Below are 15,126 nucleotides of genomic sequence, written 5' to 3' on the forward strand. Positions count from 1 at the left end.
GTGTTTCAGATTTTGTTCATACTAGCAAAAGACTAAAAAAGCAGGATCACCACCTTGTGATTTTAGATTTGTAGCCTGGAAATGTTATTACACTACACTTTGTGCTTCAATTTGTGAAGTCATAGAGACTTCATGGGTGTTGCTGAGGTTGTTGATGAGGTCAGCAAACATTTTATTGGGAGCAGATATAGCTTCTTTAATGTATTTCTCCATAGGTTCACATACCTGCCAAAATACATATATTTAAAGGATTGTTTGGCATTTTCAGGAAATCACACACCACTCATTGATTTTTGGGAAGGGACTCATGAGGTCTTGAAGCTTTTCGCTGACCTCCCTGCAAAACTATGGTAGTCTTTTCCAGGCCATGTCTTACAAAGGGTACACAGGTGTTGTGAGTTACTGCTCTTGATCCCAGGAAAGCTCCAGTCATTGAAAGCCTCAACAAAGCTGTAAGATCAGGGCGTGAATGGAGTTGGCATAATAAATCCATAATTTGCCTTGAGTTTTCTGTGAGTTGGCAATACCTGGACTGCATTCAAGCCACTGAAAACACGAACCTAACTGCAGGGTGTCTAAAATGAAAATTTGATCACGAGAAACACAGTTCTACTTTAAAGCACTGTGATAAATACGAGCTTAGAGTTAAGATTTTTAGTCTGGATATGATTTCTATTTCAATAGTTTAGGTATAGAACATTAAAAACAAGCACATGTGGTGATTTGGAAATGATTCAAGTATATGAATATTAAAATCTGGTATTTGTGCATACTGAGCTTTCAAGAGTCTTGATTTGTTTGGCTGCAAATTCAGTGCAAGAGGCTGTGTCCTGATCCAAGATACTCAGTGTTTCACTGAGTGCTGGGCAAGAGGCAGCTCTGGCTGGAACATTTCTGGCTGTAATTGAATGTTTGTTGGAATATGGGAGATTTATACATGGACAAGTAAATTAGTATCTGAGGTGAATTTTGTCATCTCTGTGAAATTGGAATGAAAAATAGTTTGGTTTTTTCCAATTGCTAATTCATGCTTTTCAGAGTGAAATATTGTGTATTAAAAAAACTTGTTTTTTCACAAATTGCTGTTGCTTGCAGCAGGATATCAGAACAACCAAAGCAGTAATTCATTTTCTCCTGTCAAAACATAAATGAAGCCAATATTACAAATTAAAAAGTGTCCTTTCTGCGGCAATAGTCTTGTGCCAGTTAATACCAAAGAACATGTTGTCAGTGCCAAAATGCTCAATACGGGTCAGTGTTGGAATGATGTATTTTACTTTATTTGGAAATTTCATATAAAGAAATAACCCTTTTACCAAAACATTCAGTAACTGGGAGGAAATTAGTCTATTATCTTACAAAGAGATTTTTTTTTTTAGTTGGCTGATTTTCTTTCGTTTCTGAAGACATTATTGTGACTGACAAATTGCTAACTAGGTTTGCAGTAAACTTCAAAGTAAGGTTCATGTTTTGCTTGCAGGAGCATTTCAGCATGTTTCCATGGGCTAAAATTTATAAATTTATAATAGATTATAATGAGGATTCATTTGCATGGTACCATTCCCTACTGGGTGGAGATAAATGAGCTAAATCTAAATAAACTGTTGAAGGTATTTAGAGTAGAGTGTGTTGCACTCAAACATAGAGAATTAGCTCTTTTCATCAGTATTTGGGAAATAATGTTGTGACTATAGTGGGGTCTGAAGGAGCCCACGCTGCCTCTACATGAGCTACCCACAGACGTAGTTTGGAGATAACACGGCTGGCAGGACCATACAGGAACATCTCAGCTGGCTTCACACATATGATCCCCGGTCAGAAAAGCAGGGGAATATGGTGCTACATTCAGCAGAGTGGACTTGCACACTTTCCTTTTTTAATGATTGGGAAAGTTAGCATTTGTTATTACTTAGGTGTATAATGCACTGGAATTAATATTCATTTTCTTATCCTAGGCAATTTGAGAAATGTGCAGAGGTTAAACTGGTAGAATTCCAGGTTTGACCACTTCTGTCAGGCAGAAAGTCGTTATCTAGTAAAGAATATGTATTGATGTGCTGAACTTAAATATTTATGGTCAGAATGGTAAAATAGCTGTGAAATCAATTAACACTTTGTATCTCCTTGACCAGTCAAGAGAGACAGAAGGAGATGGATGTCAGGAGGATTAGCGGGAAAGGATTCTGCCAGCACTGCCCATGCCTGGGGCGCGTACTGAACCCCGCCGCCAGCATCCCTGCAGCAGCTAGAGCACTGACTTGGAATTTCAGAAGAATTTAAATTAGAAAGACTGTTTCCCTTCTCCTCCATCTAATAGCCTCAAAATCTGAAGTTCTAACCTTGCATTTGCCGGGGTTATGGGAGGCTAATAGGTATTGCAAAGGTTGGGAAAGTGTACATTTGACTGTTTCTTGAGCTAGTAATATTTATTTCTTTTAATAACTGAGTTTTAACTTTTCCAGTAGACATAAGATAGGTTCAGAAAAGACTTTCTCTCTTGCCTCTGGGATATAATCTTTTCATCCCAACTGGCTACCAGCTGCAAGCTGCAGTGATCTAAACATTCCTACAAATTGCTGGTATTAATCTCTGTGTCCTGCTGTTAACTGTGCCTTCCTTGGAGGCAAAAAGGAAAAAAAAAAAAGAGCAATCACCATTCCTCTGCCAATTTCAGAAATTCCTCCTGAGCTCTTCCTGAGCTCTCAAATCCACAGCACCTGAAAAGGCAGAGCTCTTAAAATACAGTAATAGGTAGGGAAAATGGGACATTTGAAATGCAAAAGGAGATGAAAAAGGCAATCATTTAAATTAATGATGGAGAAGGAGGGGAAGGGAAAGGTCCTATCAACTTTCCCCTCCTCACTGGCCAGTAGAAGGCAGAGATCATAGCTGGAGGAGGGTACAGGTCTTCATTTCTAGGCACATGAACTCCCTCACTGCTCTGTGGGTCTGCTCTGTGCACTGTGGTGAGACAGGAGGTCATGTTAATTATTCTGCTTATTCTAAAAGATATCAAAATTTGTACATGTAGATAGGATTATTTTGGCAGCTGCTGCAAGGCAGCCAGTGATGGCTTTGAGTGCAGCAGCTGGTGGGTAATACATGATGATTTCTGGATGAGAAGGAGGGAACTACTGAAAATAGGACATTTAGAACTTGCTGACTTTGTACCAATGCATGTTTGACTGTATATTGAAAACTCATCTGCTTCCTCCCACATGCATGTAATTCCTTCCTTGAAGTGAGCGTTCTTTCCTCTCGTTTACATTTTCCAATTAATGCTTTGAATAGCTCCCAGTATTATGAGTATAACCACCGGTTTCCGTGCATGACACGCAGGTTGGTGGATGAACGTGGCAGATTGCTGTTCTGTGTTTCATTTGTATCGTATCCTTACCAGGATTAAGCTGGTGATTCAAACTGTGTGTATTTAATTAGGATTAAGGGAAAAAAACTTCTGGTATACAGCAGCAGACATCAACAGTACCACCTTTTCCTACATTGCGATAGGTTCAATGAAAAAGGTGTTTTCGTTGCATTTGCAGTGGGACTTTTCTGCAGTGGGACCCTTCCAGTCCCAGTGGAACTTGATGTCCGTATTTATTTCTCAAATTCTACTCTTTCATCATGCGACTGGTTTGGGCAAGGGAGGCATGTGCCAGCTTGGAGGGGGCACTAAGCTGTTCATCAGATGCTTCTGCTGATGTTGACATGTGGCATCAAATAAATATTTTAGCCAATGACATAGGACAAAAACTTTAGTGACTCTGACCATATGTTAAATGTGGGAGTTTTTTTCATACTAATTCTATCTCTCTTGATGATTCGGTGATATTCTCTCCCAAAGGCAGGTTAATTGGGGCAGATTACATTTGCTGGTGAGAATGCTATTTAGAGAACAACCCGATCTTGACTCACCTCTTGCTGGATAAACAAACAGTGTCATTGAGTCTGTGCTTTGTTACACCTTTCATTTTATGACATTGCATTACCATATTTAAAAGATTTCCTCTCCTCGATACTCCCATCAAACTCTTTCACAATAGGAGGAGAAGCAGGCTGTGGCCTCCTGGGCAGACCTGACTGCCAGGTTGAGAACCATGGCCGTGTAGCAGCATTTTCTTTCTAACTGCTATGAATCCGTCTTTTTCTCATTTGCTATTTGAAATAAACTGTTCCTACCAAAACCACTTACATGAAGCGTACTTATTGTACAAAATGTTCTGCCCTTGTAAATTAATGACCTTCTGAAAAATATCCCTTTTTTTTTAAACAAAATACTCTTTTTCCATAAGGCAAGGAGATTGTCGGAGAAGGGTTGAGGATGAAATGTTTTATCATTTTCTGTGTGTAAAGGCCAGTATTTTTTCTGCATAAAATTTTGAAAGTGGTCTTTCAAGAAGCAACATTGATTCCAGCAGACTTCTGGGAACTTACTGATGATAGAAATTAAAGGGCGAGTAACCCAGTATGTCAACCACTATAATATGAAATGAATGTCCCAAATATATATTTTAAAGCCCATCTTACTGCTAAAAGACAACTAATAAAGATCGCCTTTATGTAGGACCTTCCAGCTGAGACTCTTATTATTACCTCTGGTTGTGTAATATATTTCGGAGTACGATTGATTTTGAAATCCTTTGCTTAGGAACATTGCAGTAATTTTTAATTCATGTGCTGCTGTTATCCCAGCAAAGAACGTATATTCACATAGAGACTCTAATTTTATTTAGTAGCCAGGCAGTCCAGCTTTATTGAATTGGTGACTCACTATTTTCCTCAGAAATTACAAAACTTGCCCGTCCAAGTTCTCTTTCAGACAACTAGAAAATCTAGAATATGTGATGTGTACTTGTCTTAGCAATTTGTTTCACCAAGAATAAAAACGCATGCAAACAGGAAAATAAACGCAAGTGATGACTGCCCCAGTTCTCTGCTTATTCTAGTGGAGCGGTGGCGTTGGGGCTGGAGGCTCTGCTGCTGCCTTCCCCGATGCGGGTGGGCAGTGGCTGGGACGTCCTGCATCCCTTCACGACTCACAATATCCTTTCGCAGTTATTTAGAAGGAGTTCTGAGAGCTCAAAACTCCTCTATAGCATGCCGAAATGCATCCCTCAAATAAATTAACACTGATCTCTGAAGAGGCCTTGGTTAAAGAAAATGACGCACGAGGGGACCTGCGTGCTGTTGGCACTTGCAGTCTTTCGTTCTGTCAGAGCTCAGTTGGTGCTTCTATGTGAGTCAGATGTGAACCCAGAGGATGCAAAATACTTGACATTTCCATTAGGCTGAGCAGCAGAAACCCCCTTCTTTTTTGCATAGCTGGTATCTAGCTTCATACTAAGAGAATATTAATCATGCAACTTGGGAAAATGTAACTGAGCTTTTCAGGGTTTTGCTCTGTTCTTAAATTTTGATTCCTTTTACAGCAGAACAAAAATATAAATATTGAAAAGAAAAGGAAGGCTTAATTATTGATAATCTGTAAGTTAAGTGCGTCTCATGATTTCAAGCTTTGACACAAATGGATGGGTAACATTTTTGCCTTGTCTCCGACATTGTGCTGCTGTACTTCCTTCTTTGCTTTCAAATGCACATCCCAAGGTCTCCTAAGAGCCGCATTTCCCAAGACATCGGAGTACCAAAAGAAGTGGGCAGGTTTAGACTAACATTTGCAAAACAGTCCAGCTCCCACTGAAACCAATGATTAGCTGGAGTGAGGATTTCAGTATTGTCTTTCTGGGCTTTTTGAAGGAAATATGTTCACCTCTGCATGTCACTATTTCTCTACTATGTCACAAGACTGGGTGTTAGTTAACATAGGAGTTTTTCCTTTGGTTTTTTTGTGATTATACAGATCATTGCTTACCAGCCCTATGGGAAGTCTGTGGATTGGTGGGCGTACGGAGTGCTGCTCTATGAGATGTTAGCTGGCCAGGTAAGAGTTACCCTCCCGTGCTGGCTGTGACCTCCTCCTGCCTCGCCAAGCTGCTCTGTTTCAAGGCTCCCTAATGGGTTAGACCCTTAGGGGACAAGCTTGGGGCCTTTCATACTGATATTATCTCCTTGTACTCTTGACTGACTCCACTGAGAATGTATTTAGGCTTTAAGCTCTTTATATTGCAGCCACATAATCAAGCACTCTCTTTGAATATGGTTTCTTTGTACTGTAATAATGTTATAAATAGCCGTCTTCAAAACTGAATGGGAGACACTTGAGCAGGAAAATGCATGTCAAATGGAAGAAATATCATTTACTAGTTTGAAACCGCAGGGAGACATAATAAGAGCGTGTATATGCTCTGCATTGCAGTTAAGTCACAAGAGTACAGTTTTTTTATTGTATGTCCTAGGGGTAAAGTATGGGTCTCGCCGCTTGAAATATGCTCAGTTATAGACCCCTAATTCTGCACAGTTAATGAGTTGCTGCTCTCTGAGTCACTCAAGTAGAAAAGCAACACTGTACTGCAGTAAATGGCAGATAACTACCAACTATTCGTCTTGAGATGGAAAAGATTTGTGCAGTTGGCTTTCAATGAGTGTTAGCTAAACATATGCATTTCCTAAGCTTAAAACATACATTTTTAACAAATGCCTTTAACAGTTTCTCTACTAAAGTCCAGTCGGTGTTTTTAAAGTGTAGCAAATGCAGTTGTTAACATTTACAGTCTGCATTGCAAATATTAGGCATCTGAATGCTTTTGAGAAAATGGGATTTACCATTAGTGGAGCCTTACACAGTGTCCGTATCCTGGGGACTCACCCACAGGCACTTTCTTCATCACCGGTATTTAAAAATAAAATGCAGCCCTTTCTTGTGATACAGTCTCCCCTTCACAGAAGCAGCCATGTCTTATAAAACAAACTGGAGTTTAACTAGAATTAAGTGAGGAATGGATATACCTTAGCACAACGTAATTGAAAGTTAGAGTCTCCAAACTTCACCCTTTAAAGCATTTTGGCTGTCTGGTGCATAGTAGCTTTAAAAGCTGATTAAAGATGATCGCGAAGATAATCCTGCACACATTTCATTAACCTGGCTGCCATGCTGGTGGCAGAAATGAACTTTTCTCCTCAATTTCTACCTGAGACTGATGAACACTAAACTTCTGGGTCAGAAGATCCCAAGCTGCAGCAGATGGCTGGAAGTTTGGTTTGTCTTCCTGGGCAAGGACCACTGCTGTATACTGATCTCTTTGGGCATCTGTGATTGACTGGGGGCAGATTAATGGGCTGTGGATGTACCTTTGACCTGACCCAGTGTGGACATAGTATTGTCATGCCATTTCATAAAAAGTGAAGAATTTAAAAAAAAAAAAAAAAACAATAAGTAACTTTCCTGTGATTTATTTTCAACAGCCTCCGTTTGATGGAGAAGATGAAGATGAACTTTTCCAGTCCATAATGGAGCATAATGTTTCCTATCCAAAATCACTGTCCAAAGAAGCTGTCTCCATCTGCAAGGGGGTGAGATAGATGCTTCTTTATCATTAAGTTCCTTTTTGGCAATCTTTGTGAATAACTAAATTTGTCTGGCTTTGATATGGTAGTATTTTTAAGCGCAACTTCCATCAGGCTGTGCTAAGCTATATTGTCATGAAGTGCTCATCGCTCGGTGTCACTGATAAGTATTCAGCTCTTCCCGCTGTGCCTGCTTGTTTTATGGTAAGAACAAATGTCAGAATCAGTAGCTGCCAAATCCAAAGCAGATTTTATAAACAGGACGATGGTGTGAAACGTCTCCACCCACCTTGCCTCACAACCCTCGGCAGCACAACCCCAGTTTTGCAGGGTGAGGAGATATCTCAGCTGGGATACCAGATACTCCAGAGAGTCCTCAGCCCAGTATGCCTAACGACAGCAGCAGAGCAAAAGAGTTAATAAGAATCATTTTTAAATGTAGGTAAAGGTGAGCTTATGTGAAAATCTTCAGCGTAAATGCAAGGAAACTGTGGGGAAATCCTGACCCAGTTGTAACCTGTGTGGCCTAAAATTTATCTTAGATTCTAAGTTAATTTAATTTTTTTTTCAAGGAAAAGAATAGATTTGACTTCAGGGGATTAGCTCAGGAAAAAAGAATTCATCCGACTTTCCCTTGACTCCATGTGATTCCCTAGAGTACTGTCAATCTGCAGCTTTTCCAAACCACCGTCTGTAAAGCGTTACTTTGATGTCTTACTTGTAAAATATCACTGCACGTAGCGTCAGTTAATTTGGTATTTACTTTCTTCCTTTCCTTTGCAACCATTTATGAAGTATTGTACCTGAGATGAATATTAATCCCTTAAGGAAAAATCCTCAAGGAAAAGAAAAGCTGTTTAGAACAACAAGGTAAAAGGAAAGACCAACCACTCTAATTTTGGAGTCTATCCCGGTGTAGACGTGCTGGCCAACAAAAACAAAACATGATATATTTTTGTAAAGTACATGTAGATTGATGCCTTGTCGTGAAAATCATATATTCAGACAACACAGTTTGAACCTGATCTAATTACCGTGTTTTCAGCTCTCCTGCTTGCTGCTGTTCTCTAGGTGCTTATGCAAAGGGAGGTCAGAAAGCTAAAATTACATTGCACCACTAGGTTTGAGGTCAAGTCTCTGTGATAATAACACGTTCATCATCTGTATTAAACTAACAAATTAATTCCAAATTTCAGTGAGCATTATACCTGAGCTAAGAAGTCAATACGAGAAGGCTTCTGAACCTTGTAGTCAGCAGTAGCTCAGCAATCCTGGGACTGTGCACCATCGGGCAAGACGAATGTGCCCACTGTGCCCTTGAAATTGAATTGTGTGCTTGACATCTATTCCACTGATTCAGAGTTTGTTGGGTTTGGTAAATGCAGTAACTTTGGAACAGAATTAAAACTGCTAGAATCATTATTCACATTTTCTTATATCACCTACTGTTAAAACAGGGGTTTTAGAAAAGGTAACAAAAACGGGACAGTTGCTGTTAAGCTTGAAGGAGGACGTGATTCCTAGCCCAGTGCACAGCCGACTTCCAAAGTCTGCTTAGAGTCGCTTTTATTTTAGGTTCAAAATTGGAATCTGATCAACTCAACATTTGGAGGGAGACTAAAGCGGTACAGCTGAGGTTTTAAAAAGATGTGTTGGGGTATCACTCCCAGCAGTATATTAATCATATATAATTTGTAAAAGAGCTTTAAAAAGTCCCCGCAATACTGGAACTGAGAGTTGAAGGCTACATTGCTCAATTCCTAACGTACATATCAATTGAAAAGATTTTGAGGAGCTTGTTAATTAGGGAGCGTATTACTGTTTCCAGGCATGCAATGCGGTGGGTTTGGGTTTTTTTTTCCCCAAGTCTGCATAATCTATGCATCTGGGTATAGTATTGACCAAGAGGTCATTAAGGATGCAAGGGAGGAAACGCGGATTAGGTATTGTCAGCTGGGTGCCAAGAAATTGTAGGCTCTGTAATGAGATGTCTTGAACAAGCCCAGAAAAATGAAAGGGGGGGAGGGGTGCTTCATACAGCGTTAGTATATTGGAATTTATTAAGTTTAATTGATTGTTGAGGTAGGGCAGAAGCTGTTCTGGAGATTTATATGACTGAACTGAAAGACCAAGGGTGAAATTCAGGAGTGAGTTGTGAACTATCAGGATGGCCGTGTGCCCCGGGCACCGCCCGCCCGCTCACCACAGCGGCAGCCGCTGCCGAATGGGAAAATTCCTCAAGTGCAACCCTTAATTTTGCTGCTGACGTGCTGTCTCCAGTGATCAAACAAGAAACAACTAATCCTCAAAAAATGAATTTTAACTTTTCAAAACAATTTTATTAGCAACTTGCATCTTCAGGAGAGGAGCAAGAGCATCACAATCTGGAGAAAGTCTGTCTCACTTTCATTCCAGTGTTAAATTTACTCATTTGGTGTTTTCTTCCTAATAGCTAATGACTAAACATCCTGCAAAACGCCTTGGCTGTGGCCTTGAAGGTGAAAGAGACATCAGGGAACATGCTTTCTTCAGGAGAATTGACTGGGAAAAACTGGAAAACAGAGAGATTCAGCCACCTTTCAAACCTAAAGTGGTGAGTGAGATGCCAAGTACTTCCCTTGCTAAATGTGTCTGCAGTCATGCTTCCCCGTGGGATGAGATTAACGCTGGCTTCATGGTGCTGCAAATCTGGGACACTTCTAAAATAAGGCAATTTGGTTATGGCAGACCAGTCTGTAAATCTGCTAATGTTCTGGCACCTTGTAGCATAACCCAGCGTACTTTGTTCCTTGTGAAGAAGTCTCTCAGTGGTTTGAGTCCTGACTGGACAGTCACGCGCTGCGGAGAAGTTGAAAATAGGGAAAATTGGCAAATTCACATCAGCCACTTGAGACGTGTAATAAATGCAGTTCCCGACTGTCTCCTCTGAACAACATCTGAAGCAAATGATTAAAGGTATCTGAATTACTGGGGTGAATTTCCTCCACAGTGGGCTACACAGCACGGGGGGGCTGTGTTCCCCATCCTGGAGTAACAGCACCCACATCTGCTGAGTTTGCAAGAATTATCCCTGATTTATTTTTAATGTTTATCACTGGTTTACACACATGTATGTGTAGGAATATTTTGGAAATCCAAACAAGTGAAAGATATCCTTACTGTGAGTACTGTGTGCATAATATAATTTGAAGAGCTGTATTTGTTGGTAGAGAATTTCCTTCAGCAAGTATTGACAGACAAAGAAAAGTATTTGCACACAAGAATACAAGCTTTCAGGAACAGCTGTAAATTGTTATGTCTTAACATTGAGTCTTTCTTCTCTAGCACTTTTTTTGTTTCAACTGAGATGCGTACCTGGCTGTAGCACTGCAGGTGTAGGATCATTGGTCTGTACACTGATTTATTTACCGATACAGACACGCTGATGTGGTATCACAAACTAATGAACAGAGGGAGGCCACTACCCAGTGGCAGAACATATTCCTCTCTTTTTGCATACGAGTGACTTTTTCACATCACCAGGAGGAGAGTTGCATGCTGAGAAGAGTGTTTTGTGCTAGGGCAAATACCCTTTTCATATAGTGTGGATTTTGCATGCAGGGAAGGGTGTAAATAAATGAAGAGCCTGCATGGTGCTGCCAACCCTGCCCGGCCGGTCCCCAGGGCTGTCTGTCCGAAGGGCGGCTGCACCTCTTTAAAGCATATTTTATGGAAGATTTTCACTACGTGTTTCTTGAGTCAAATTTAAAGCTGATCGTAAAGCAAATCTACCTTCACATCTGTAAGTTTTATTAGCTCAGGAACTGAGTGCTTAGACTCTCCTTGAAGTTAAAAGTAACACCAGCATGAAGGTACTAAAAGCTTGAAGTATGGACTGGTTCCATCATAGCACGTTTCGTGGCAGATCCTGGCTCCTGTTTAGAGCAGCTGTGCTCTATCTCCGGAGTTATCATGACCTGGTTTGTTTATACAGGCTGCTATTAACGTTCACCAAGGCATATTCACATGGAGCCTAACTTTCCCAGACGAAAAGAATTTAAAATCCAAGACTGATATTTACATACCCTATGTATAACTCATTTATTGTGATTGCTCGTTCTATTTATATTGATTCTAGAAAGCACGACCCTTAATCTGTTTGAAGATATGGATGTATTTATAGGCTTTGTTTGGGATGGGTTTTTTTCAGAAAACCTTGGTAGGTGCATCTTCTCTAGGAAGCGCGTTGCTGCAGGAATAGTCCTGCTGCTTTTGCCCAGAGGCATGGTTCTCACTTCAACACGGAGCTGCAGATTTTGGGTCAGCAGTTGGTCAGTTTAAATAATGTGTTCCCTTCCAGATTGACATTTCACAGGCTGTAGGCATAGACTGATTATTTGGCAGGAAGAACATTTTATTCATATTAGTAAGTTTAGGAGTTCTAGGAGTCTTGTCTTTTCAGTTCTGCTTTAATGCTGCATTAACGCTCACAATAGCAATGCTACTCTTTAATACGTAAGACAAATACGTAATTGAAGATGCAAATTTGTTGATAAATTATTATATTTGCACCAAAAAAATACCCAGATTTCACATGAGTTATTTCTTAGCCTCTACAAGTATAAGCAATGGTGGGAGATGTAAAGGAGTCAGGGACTTTGGTTTCAAAATACAGCTTGTTTGAATACCTTCCACTTGCTGAAGAAAGAAGAAAAAAAGAAAAATAAAAGAAAAAAGAGCAGAATTTTGTGGAAGGATGATGCATATCTGTAGAACATCTTTTTAGCAAAAGTCTTCCCTGTGTAAATAGCCCTTTTGTTGCTGCTCCGAGTTGACTGTACTGCCTCTAAATAAATTTGACTGTTAATTTGGGGATACATCAACTTTCATTCCAAAGTTCAGCTCTGTCCATTCTTGTTCTGAAGAGATTCTGTACCAAAATGCATTGGCTTCAGTGGGCACCAGGGGTTTTGGAGAGTGCAGAACCCCACGTGACAAAAGCAGACTACCGTTAGCCTTTCACCCGTTGAAGCGTTCCTCTGCTTGTGTCCTTCCAAGACTGAACAAGCGTCCTTCTGTGAGCACTGCGGTCCAGTATCCGAGCGTGCGTTTTTCATCTGAAATATAAACCAACTTGTGCCCGAGGCAGCAAAAGTTCTTTGCAGCGCAGATCGGATGGCGTGTCCCAGTCCAGGACGTGCCAGGTGCTTTGCAAGAAGATTGGAAACTGTGACTGAGCTGTTTTCAAGATAGCCAAACACCTCACCCTCGAACTCCCCAACCTCTTCAGTTGGTTTCTCCTATAAATGCACAGCTTTATTCAAGAAAAATCAATGTTTAATATTGGTCTATTGTACAAGCCATACCCTACCCTTTCCAAGTTATCCTCTAAGTCTGAAGATAATAGTGTAATGTTATCCTCTGAATCCACATGTAGATATATTGTAGGGATGGATAGAGAGGAAAGGGTCAGGGACAACGGGAAGAAACATTCAGTGCCTTTATCGTGCAACCACACTTTGTTCAAAGATACAGTAGACAGTTTGAGATAAGCAGATTTACCAGTTTCCTTTCAATCTCTCCATAATATTCAATGCCTAGTTTTCCTCAAATACGCATTTTTCTTGCACCCAAGCTAATTTTGTTCTGGTCCCACCTTCATCCTTTTTAACTTGCCTCTAATCGTACTTCCCTGCCTTTCAAGTGTTTTCTGCGTCACTCAAAACTATCCTTTTCACAAACCTGATTTCTTTTGTTTTCTGTTCTGAATGAGTTGTGTTCAGCGTGTAGCTATATATAACCCCAGCTCTCGGCTGGGCTTCGCCAGGCGACACGTCCCGTCTCTTAGACAAAAAAAGGAGGAAACCTGTGATAGCAGGTTTTGTAACGGGGACCTGTTCCCAGGACGCGCTCCCTGCCCCAGCTCCTCCTGCAGTCCCCAGGACTGAAGCTCTGCCGTCGTTTATGAATCTACAAGAGTTTATAGGCTGTGCAATGAAGAATCAAAGCGTATAAATGAATTACGTTAAGTTTTCTGCAGATCGTGACGGAAACGGAGACTAACACAAAAATTTAATTTTGCGTCATAAAGGTTTTGAGAAGAATGAAATGACTTGACAGATAAAGTATCTCTTGCCAATAGATGTCCATAAAAATATTTTCTTTTTCCTTTTTTATCCCAGTAATTCTGAATATTTAAGCCTCTCTACCTTGTCACCTCATGCTGATGGATGGGAACTTTTCAGACTCTGTTTTTCATCAGAATTCATCTATTAAAACTTCTCTGTTTGCCTGGGATTTTTTGTTAAAATATCTGAAAAGAAAATTTTCTCTTAACTACTCATAAGAAATGAGGGAGAGTCTTGCATGTATCCTGAAAAATCTGCAAAAAAATGGAACCGCCAAGGTACTGCTGACTTTTTCAGCCTTTTTTCTGTTTCTTTTTTTCTTGCAGTGTGGCAAAGGCGCCGAAAACTTCGATAAATTCTTTACACGAGGACAGCCAGTGTTAACACCTCCGGATCAGCTGGTCATTGCTAACATAGACCAAACAGATTTTGAAGGGTTCTCTTATGTCAACCCCCAGTTCGTACACCCCCTTTTAGAAAATGTAGCATGAAACGGTAGAACAGGAACAAATCCCACAGTGGGGAACGGTCCTTAACCCTACAATTTGTAGGCTTTTGCCTTGTTGATTCCATTTGGGCCTGGAAATTGTAGGGTTAGAAAGTGTAAGATGGGGGGAGGGCCACTTATTCAGGATTTTGGCTTTGCAACAGCAATGTTGTCTTAATGGGAGATAAATTCGTGTACAGTGCCCACTTACTCTTCTAGAAGTCACCACTGACTCGTCTAAACTTACCCATTTTTTGGTACGTTACATATTTTTGGAACTTCCCTCTGTCCTTTTGCTCCCTTTTCCACTCTGATGTGTAAGAAATAATCTAACACACGCTCTGAAAAAAAAAACCCACCTCGAATATTTCATCCTTCGGTGCGGATGATGGGAGGCAGGAGCACAGGAGCACTCGGCCCCCAGGGACCGCTCCTCCCCGCTCCGCCCGGTGACTTCGGGGAGATCAGCAGCACAAAGACTGAAACGGCAGCGTCACCGGGGAGGAGAGGCATTGCAAAAAAAATGTGGAAAGCAGTTGTTTGGAAAATGTGACAGAAACCAGCTGGGAGTGGGTGGGAGGGGGGATAAAATCAAATTAGACCCTGAGGCTTCGTGAACCGATCCTGTAAGCAACACCAAGTTTAAACGCACTTCAGCGGTGGCCAGATCTCTAGGATCTTTGCTGAGTAGCATGTGGTAAACTCAAGGGTGAAATTTTGTCTTTAATAATAATAATAGTAATAATTTTAATAATATTTTTGTGAATTTTAATCTCCATGAGATTATTCTGTGATCCAGGGTGCCATTGTTTGTTCAGTTAATTTCATTTACACCACTCCTCAAGCTTACTGTTAACCGGTTCTAATACCAACGTTTTACTACGAAATTTGTTAACCTGGAATGTAAAACAAAACTGTAATCCCTTAAATCTTATTTACATGTGTTTATTTATAGTCTGCGGTATAGGGCAGTAAATCGAAGAAAGCATTATGTATACTAAATTAACAAAAAGTGCAGCCCCGAGTGACTTCCTGATTTCTCCAGAATAACTCATGAAAATCCAGTGA

General features: G+C 40.5%; 1 protein-coding gene across 1 annotated transcript in view; it reads left to right on the forward strand.

The window, feature by feature from the left end:
- Positions 1 to 14,574, forward strand: part of PRKCA (protein kinase C alpha) — a 156,388-nt gene extending 141,814 nt beyond the window's left edge. Inside the window, exons 14-17 of the mRNA XM_075169449.1 lie at positions 5,861 to 5,941; positions 7,363 to 7,470; positions 9,917 to 10,057; positions 13,898 to 14,574. Of these exons, the coding sequence (XP_075025550.1) occupies positions 5,861 to 5,941; positions 7,363 to 7,470; positions 9,917 to 10,057; positions 13,898 to 14,062 (495 nt within the window). The 3' untranslated portion in view covers positions 14,063 to 14,574. The remainder of the gene's footprint in view (positions 1 to 5,860; positions 5,942 to 7,362; positions 7,471 to 9,916; positions 10,058 to 13,897) is intronic.
- The last annotated feature ends 552 nt before the right edge of the window (positions 14,575 to 15,126 follow it).

This window comes from Calonectris borealis, chromosome 20 (assembly GCF_964195595.1).
Source record: "Calonectris borealis chromosome 20, bCalBor7.hap1.2, whole genome shotgun sequence".
Lineage (NCBI taxonomy): Eukaryota > Metazoa > Chordata > Aves > Procellariiformes > Procellariidae > Calonectris > Calonectris borealis.